General features: G+C 35.7%; 1 protein-coding gene across 1 annotated transcript; it reads left to right on the top strand.

The window, feature by feature from the left end:
* The first annotated feature begins 318 nt into the window (after positions 1-318).
* Positions 319-4,817, top strand: LOC148547254 (uncharacterized). Its single transcript, XM_088495360.1, has 2 exons — positions 319-1,881; positions 3,312-4,817. Exons 1-2 carry the CDS (start codon positions 319-321, stop codon positions 4,815-4,817), a joined length of 3,069 nt encoding a protein of 1,022 aa, XP_088351486.1.
* The last annotated feature ends 4,318 nt before the right edge of the window (positions 4,818-9,135 follow it).

The raw sequence follows: 9,135 nt of genomic DNA on the forward strand, positions 1-9,135 counted from the left end.
CAGTCCCTCATTCATGATTTCGATCTCAAATTCCTGTTTCGAACCCTTGAACCTTAATTCTTGATTCAATTTCCTCTGATTCTTCCCCAAATTCTTCAACCTACAACTTCTCCTCTTCGTTTCTACCCAATTCTTCCTCCTCTCTTCACTCACACAATAGAGATTGATGAGATTACAATGAGCTTAGCAAATTTCCGGTCTTCCCGATGTTAACAATTATTTTCCGATCAACGAGTTTAGAGAAAAAGTTCTGAATCTTGAACGCTAAAAGATTCACTCATACATATAGCGTCAGATCAGAGAAACGAGCTTCCAAACATGGACATGCACACCTTCGCGAGTATGATGAATCAATTCAACATCATGCAGTCTCAGCAAGCAAGGAACAACATGAGTCATCTCACAGATCCATTGAGCCCGTACTACCTGCATCCTGGTAAAAGTCCAGGATCTCCTTTGATCGCTACAGCCTTGACATCCTCAAACTACCACAGTTGGGAAAGAGCAATGTGGAGAGCGTTGAGGTCAAAAAATAAGGTAAAATTTGTTGATGGTTCAATTGCAAAACCAGATGAGAATGATTTACTGTATGAAACATGGGATAGATGTAACAATATCGTTGTTTCTTGGATAACCTTGGCATTAAGTCCAGAAATTGCTCAAAGTGTGATATGGCACGATGTTGCAGCAGATTTGTGGCGAGACCTAAAACACCGGTATAGTCAAGGGGATATATTCAAGATGGCCAAACTTGATGATGAACTAAGAACAATCAAGCAGGGTGAACTCTCTGTCACAAAATACTTCACCAAATTGAAGGAAATTTGGGAAGAACTTGAAAATCTGCCACCTATACCTCCTTGTGTAACGTGTGCAGCAACTAACTGTGCATGTGGTCTGGAGATTGTCAGAAAGTACAAAGAAGATGCCTATGTGGTACGATTCCTGAAAGGATTGAATGAAGCTTACTCTCATGTGAAATCACAAGTCATGTTGATGAAGCCAATGCCAAAGATTGACCAAGCCTTCTCCATGCTACTTCAGCAAGAAAGGCAAATAAATCAGACTGAACCTGTATTTGATGCTAAAACCCTCATGAGCGCTTCAAGCAACACTCCTCAAGCAAATAGAGGAAGGGGGCATAGCAGAGGAGCTGGCAGAGGAAGAGGGAGAGCACCTTCCAAACATTGTTCATATTGTGGTAAGACTGGCCACTTGGTTGATGTATGTTACAAGAAACACGGAATGCCACCTCATCTCAAACAAGGTGGAACAAGCTTCATCAACAATTTAGCTGCTGAAGAGAATCCTGACACAGACAGCAGCGCCATTGGAGAGGAAAGTAAGGCTGAGCTAGAGTTTACCCTAGAGCAAAAACGCACACTACTGTCTCTGCTGCAGCAATCAGATGCACAACAAATCCAAAAGATGATAGGTACAACAAACCAAGTGGTATCACTCCCATCTAACCAAGGTATAGCTTTTGTAATGTCTCTCAATGTGTTTAGCAGCAATGCCTGGGTGATAGACTCAGGGGCCACACACCATGTGTCATTCTCTTTAGATGTTTTTCAATCATATTATCATGTTGATCCAATCACTGTCAAACTTCCAGATAGAACCCGTACAAACACCTCAATAGCAGGAACCATAGTTTTCTCAGAGTCATTCTTTCTTAACAATGTCCTTTTCATTCCAGAATTTAAGTTCAATTTGATTTCAGTTTCTAAACTAACTAGTTCCATTCACTGTGAATTTGTTTTTAATGGTGTTTGCTGCAAGATTCAGGATTGCTCTTCCAGGAAGATGATTGGTCAAGATGAACAAAGAAGAGGGCTATATGCTTTTGAGAACTTAACTCCAACTCGGTCAACTAATAAGGTACCAGCAGCAGCACTCATCACACACAACCACAGCAAAAGGGACACCACACAATTGCATAATAACATCTGGCATTGTAGACTAGGTCATTTACCAAAGAATAAAATTGTTGTAATGCAAAAAAATTATGGTTGCATAGAAAACCCACATTGTAATAAACCATGTGACTCATGTCATTTCTCAAAACAAAAACGATTGACATTTGGACATAGTTTGTCAAAGGCATAAAATATTTTTGATTTGATTCACTTAGATATATGGGGACCCATTAATCACTTATCCACTGCTGGTCATCAATACTTCCTTACAATTGTAGATGATAAAAGCAGATATACATGGCTTTTTTTTTATGAAATTAAAGTCTGAAGTCAGAGACTTGATCAAGAGCTTTGTGACACTAATCCAAACTCAGTTCAACAAAACAATTAAAAAGATACGAACTGATAATGGATTAGAGTTCCAAATGCAATCATATTATGAGGCCATGGGCATTATCCACCAAACTAGTTGTGTTGAAACTCCTCAACAAAATGATATTGTTGAGAGAAAACATCAACACATACTAGAAGTGACTCGAGCACTCATGTTTCAAGCAAACATTCCAAAGTGTTTTTGGAATTATGCAAGTGCTCAAGCCATTCATATAATCAACAGGATTCCCAGCACAGTTTTGAAAGATAAGTCCCCATACCAAATTCTATATAACAAACTACCAGATATTAACTACTTTCGAGTATTTGGCTGTCTTGCTTATGCGACCACCACTGCAGCTCATCGAAAAAAGCTTGATTCAAGAGCCAGAAAATGTGTTTTTTTGGGACATAAGCAAGGAGTCAAAGGTTATCTTCTCTATGATCTAAAGACTAGAGAAATGTTCCTTTCTAGAGATGTTGAGTTCTATGAGCACATTTTTCCTTTTCATTCAATTACTCATGACACCTCTAATTTTACATCAGCATCAGAAAATCATATTCATCAATTCATAGATCCTTTTGACTCAAGCATTCACTCTCACTCACAAAATCACTCACTTCCCATCCAATAATACACCATGTGCATCTTCTCACACAGCTTCGAGTTCCCCTTCACACACATTATCACATAACCATTCATCATCACAACATGAATTTCAACCTGCATCACACACTGTTGCACCACATCAGAACACTACACTGCCTGCTGGGCCTATTAGGCAATCCTCAAGAGAACGGAGACCCCCCTCTTACTTAAAGGAATTTCATTGCTCCCTATTGAACACAGGACCAGCTTGCCAATCATCTTAAGCTCCTGCAACCCAATGCAAATATCCACTAAGTGATGTCTTATCCTACGAGTCACTGTCATCGTCACACAGAAACCTATCCTTAGCACTTTCTACTATCGAAGAACCAAAAACCTATCAAGAGGCAATTGTGTATCCTTGCTGGCAGCAGGCCATTAATGCAGAACTTGAAGCTCTAGAGAAAAACAACACTTGGTTCCTTACTACTCTGCCGAAAGGGAAACGCGTGATCGGCTGCAAATGGGTATTCAAAACTAAACTCAAAGCTGATGGAAGCGTTGAGAGGTACAAGGCGCGTCTCGTTGCAAAAGGTTTCACCCAAGTCCCTGGCCATGACTACTTCGATACGTTCAGGCCTGTAGTTAAAATGAACACACTCAAAATCCTTCTCGCTGTTGCAGCCACAAGAGATTGGATCGTTCATCAACTTGATGTCAATACGGCCTTCCTCCATGGCGATCTCCCTGAAGATGTGTATATGAAGGTACCACCAGGCCTTAAGGTTGATGATTCTACTTTGGTCTGCAAACTCACACGGTCCCTTTATGGTTTAAAACAAGCAAGTAGACAGTGGCACACCAAACTTGCCACCATTCTGATCGGTCTTGGGTACCATCAATCGAAACATGATGACTGTCTCTTCACCAAGGATTCTAGTAACTCCTTCACTGCTTTACTTGTATATGTAGATGACCTCGTCTTGGCAGGAAATTGTATGGTTGAGATTCAGGCTGTTAAGGATCACTTGCACAAATTGTTCCAGATCAAGGACATTGGTGAGCTTAAATACTTCTTAGGCATCGAGTTTGCCAGAAACAGGGAGGGAATCGCAATGTACCAACGCAAATATTGCCTTGAACTACTTGAAGACTATGGTATGCTGGCTACCAAGAGTGCCACAACTCCAATGGATTACTCCAGGCAACTATCAAAATCCACAGGAACAAGGTTGAAGACCAACACTGAATATCGAAGACTAATTGGGCGCCTACTCTACTTAGCAAACACAAGACCCGAAATCAGCTATGCCGTCGGCAAGTTGAGTCAATTTCTGGAATGCCCCACTGATAAACACTTCGAAGCTGGCCTAAGAGTACTGAGGTACTTGAAATCCTCCCTAGCACAAGGCCTATTTTTCTCCACCAAGTCAGATCTTGAAGTAATTGGATATTCGGATAGTGATTGGGCTGCATGTCCCGACTCGAGAAGGTTAGTGACGGGCTATTGCTTCTTCCTAGGAACAAGTTTGATAGCATGGAAGAGCAAGAAGCAAAATGTGACCAGATCATCAGCAGAAGCTGAGTACAGGGCTCTCGCGGCAGCAACATGTGAAGCCCAGTGGATACGCTTCATCATGAATGACCTCAAATTTCCACAAATAAAGCCAATAGCCATCTACTGCGACAGCCAGGCAGCATTATACATAGCTGCAAATTCAGTGTTTCACGAGAGAACAAAGTATATAGAAGCGGATTGTCACATTGTCCGCGACAAAACCAAGGAACAAGTGATCAAGCTACTGCCCATTAAGTCTGCCGAACAAGCTGCAGATATCCTGACTAAAGCATTGAGTCCCAAGCTGTTCGATTCATGTCATCACAAGTTCAGGCTCCTCAACATACATGCGCTTGACTTGAGGGAGGGTGTGACTTGATAACTTGCCTGATTGGATTAGATTAGATTAGTTAGCAAGTTAGTTAGCACTGCTTTAAGTTTGTTAGAATTAGTTAGCTTTTTAGCATTAGCTCGTTCTATTTATGATTAGCCAGTTAGCCTTCTTAAAACTGATGTATAAATAGAAAAACCTGTAACTGAAAAATACAATTCAGTCACCAATTTGATTTCTGCAAATTCTCTCAAAAGGAATGTGCAGAAAAATGTTCTCCCCACACTCCACTGATTCTTGAATCATTCCCTTTAGATACAGTTTGAACTCACCTTTCACAGTTTACTATTTCACTTGAATTGAAAAGGATCATGTTGGCATCCATGCATATATATCTCGTGAGATCTCTTATAATAATTGTTGCACTTGAGTTAATATAAACAATGCTAATCAAGTAAACGATGCTACATGTAAAAATAGAAAAAATTAGAAAAAGCATTTTTAAATCACTTATTTGATGAGGCATCATGATATTATAATGACAAATATGATTGAAATTCTATACACCCACAATCCAGAACTATATAGAATGCTAGTCTTACCAGATCGGTGTAACAAACTAACTTTCTGGCACCTAGCTAGCTAGAATAATTCTAGATTCCTTCTACCTCTATTTCTCTTATAACTACTTTTAAGTTCTAACAGAATAGGAGTATGAATGGAAATAAACCAAGTCTAGAAGCATCTTGAGTTTGTTAGGCTTAAATTGCTGAGTCAGCAGCAGTTAGTTAGGCAGTTATCTTTTCTTTTTGTTCGCATTTATATGTGTAAAGCCAGATGCTACCTGTTGTAACTAATCATTCATTTACAGCAATAACAATTCTCCTTTCACCTTTTACTCTCTTTCAATCAATTCTCTCAGCTTGGATCACAATTCCACTGCTTCTGATGATACCTTTTAGGGTGTGTGTGGTTGGAGGAATTATAAATAATTCCTAGGAATTTTAAGATAGAAATATCATATTCCCATATTTGGTTCAAAGTTTGAAAAGTTATTCCTAAACAAATTTGATTCCAGGGAATCAGAATACCATCATTTCAATTCCCACCTTCCCCTTGGGTATCTTTGATTCCCATGGGAATGGAATCTTTGTAACAAAGTAATACTTGAACCACACACACCCTTAGAGTATATTTAATTATCTCCGTCATTCTCCATTTGATCTCTAAATTCTTATTTATGTCTTGTACATATACAAACATCTCAGAACATTCAAAGCAATTTTGTAATTCTATTAAGGATAACTCCTAAACTTGCTGCGTTCATGCAAAAATTATAGTCACCTTTTCTTTCCTAATTCATAGACTAAATCCTAATACATGGAAAGAATTATCAGGGTAATTATTAGTTAGATAATATAAAATGTTGGAACAACTTGTGGCAGATCATGATAATGCCGAAGCATCAACAAACAGCAGGAGTTAGTTGTACGCTTTCCCAATTTAGCAATGTAACTAACTGGGATGGAGTTAGTTATTCTGTTACACCTTGCTGGCTTAACTAAGTTAGTTAATTCTTTCGATCAACTCTCACTGATAATTCCTCTCTCTCTCATTTTTCTCCAAAACTCTGCACTCAGAACAGAGTTTTCCACACTAGGTTTTTTTTTTGTTAATCTAAAGGTTAATTATCATTACCTCATGTTTTAGCAATAAGAGTTAGGATATCTAGCAGTGATGGGTTGCATTATGTATGGTTTGTAGGTCCTCAAACTTTTATAGGCCCATAATTAAGCCTAAGAAGAGTATTGACCAAAAAGAAATTCACCAAAAACTGGAATACAAGAAGATTTGTTGAGTTATTAAACCCGAAGAATGTTAATGTCATATTTTATAAAATATAAGAATGTGGCTACATGCATAATTTACCACTTAATCATTGAATATATTTGTATAACTTTGAGAAGGTAAGTGCAGTTGAGAAAATCTTGAGTTTGAATTAGTAATTGAGCAATGAATTGTTATAAATAATTGATTGTACTATGATGATATGATTAGTGGCATAACTATTCAAACTTAATGGCACTTTGTTTCGCGAATGTCAACAAAGAAACGAAGGCGAGTAGAAAAAATTAGAAAAAAATTTGCAATGGTTCATTTCAGCGTTATTTTTTGCTTTTCTATATATATATATATATAGAAAGCATAAAAAATTTGTTGAAAATCTTCTTCAATTTTTATATATTTATTTCTTAAAATGTACATAAATAACAAATGTTTTTTGCTTTTATTTAGGTCATTTTCTTTTAGGTAGTTTCGTATTGTATTTTGTAGATGTTAAGAGAAAAATGACTTTGAAAAAGGTTTAGTATGTTGAATATGTTCATCGAGTAAATTATCGTTTTTGTCCCCAACGTTTGGGAAAAGTCTCAAAGTTGTCCCTTACGTTTCAATCGTCCTATTTAAGTTCCTAACGTTTCAAAACTGACTCAATGTTGTCATGCCGTTAGGGATCCGTTAACAGAATTGACGGCGGGACAAAATTGAGACGATTTTGAAACGTTAGGGACTTAAATAGGACGAAAACGTTGGGGACAAAAATGATACATAAAAATAAATTTTAATTTTATCCTTCAATAATATCATTTTTTTACTATACATAGTATTCGATTATTTTTTAATCACATCTAAGTAAATTACACTTAATCATATTACTTTCATTTTAAATAAATTAATTTTTTTTATAATTTTATTCTTAAAGATTTTTAGTTATCATGAAATGTTTGTAGAATGACTAGTATATAAACTTGCAGAAAAGAAAAAAATAATATATATACAATAAAATATAAATTATACATTTTGTCTCTAATGTATCAAAATTCTTTAAAATTATAAAAAAATAAATTTATTTAAAATGAAAGTAATGTGATTAAGTATAATTTATTTAGATGTAATTAAAAAATAATTGAATACTATGTACAATAAAAAATTAATATTATTGAAAGATAAAATTAAATTAAAATTTATTGTTATGTATCGTTTTTGTCTCTAACGTTTTCATCCTATTTAAGTCTCTAACGTTTCAAAATCATCTCAATTTTGTCTCGCCGTCAATTCTGTTAACGGATCCCTAACGGCAGAACAACATTGAGCCAATTTTAAAACGTTAAAGACTTAAATAGGACGATTGAAACGTTAGGGCAACTTTGGGACTTACCCCAAACGTTGGGACAAAAACGATATATACTTTACTCTATGTTCATTTTAAAACGTTGGTTTGCACATTTTACTTGACATATTTTTAAGTTGAACAATTTTGTGCCTTTAGCTCTTTCACTCATGAAATATTGACGTTACTTGTGATGTATATGCTATCATTTAAAGTTGTACTTCGGAGGTGATTTATTTACTCATATTTTCTATCTTTGATTGACATTTTTTTCAAGTTCATATATCTTCTAGTTATATTACTTAAAAAAAAAATACCTTAGTACATTACACACTTGAGAAAACTCAATATGAGATATTGTAGAGCTAACAATGTTAATCCATGTTGGTCGTGATTGCATTGGTATTCAACCTTGGTCCTTGAAAGGCTTTGAATTCATGGCTTTGAATTCGAAGCTTTGAATCAAATGATTTGGTGAGAATGAATATGGTTTGGATAGTTGGAATACTGATTATTTTGTTCTCTTAGTAGAGACTTTCGCCCCAATGTTAATCCTAGCTCTCTTAGAGTGAGAGTTGTTTTGTACTGAGTAAAATATTTTAAAATGTGTTTTTTCAGTTTTTTTTTTATTAATTTTTTTATTTTAATTTTTTTTTGTATGATTCTAAAAACTGGAATAATCAAATAATGTTTATAGTTATGAGTTTCTGATTGTTTTATATATTATATTTTTTTTTTTGTATGAAATTAGAATAAATTCTGATGGTTGAATCTAATGATTTTGGAATAATTTTATTCCTAGTGTTTCATTGATTTGTTAACAAGTTGATGGTACTTGTTAAATTTTATGGAATAATTTTATTGATGGTTAATTTTTTTTTGAGTTAATTTTTCTATCATAATTTTTTGATTGTGTTGTTATGTTTTTTGCTGAATTAGTGTCTGAAATTATTTTGAATTGTGTTGTTGGTTGTATGTTGAATATGAAATAACACAAAGTGATCAATCAATTACTCTATTGGTTTATTGATCGATTCGATTCTCGTAATCTTGTTAAAGGTGTAATTCTGTTTTTGGTATAGTATGTATTGTATGATAATATCATCATTAGGAGTGGCAAACGTGCTGGCCCGCCCCGCCCCGTCCCGTCCCGCCTAATGAGACGGTCTTAAAATCTCATCCCGTCCAGCCTAATAA

This window comes from Arachis ipaensis, chromosome B8 (genome assembly GCF_059453495.1).
Source record: "Arachis ipaensis isolate K30076 ecotype BB chromosome B8, ASM5945349v1, whole genome shotgun sequence".
In the NCBI taxonomy this organism is placed as follows: domain Eukaryota; kingdom Viridiplantae; phylum Streptophyta; class Magnoliopsida; order Fabales; family Fabaceae; genus Arachis; species Arachis ipaensis.

Bases quoted from the DNA above. Each gene is read 5' to 3' on its own strand.
- LOC148547254 (XM_088495360.1), top strand. From the start codon at position 319: ATGGACATGCACACCTTCGCGAGTATGATGAATCAATTCAACATCATG. The intron at 1,882-3,311 runs GTACCAGCAGCA...CCTTGCTGGCAG, and splicing joins CAACTCGGTCAACTAATAAG to CAGGCCATTAATGCAGAACT.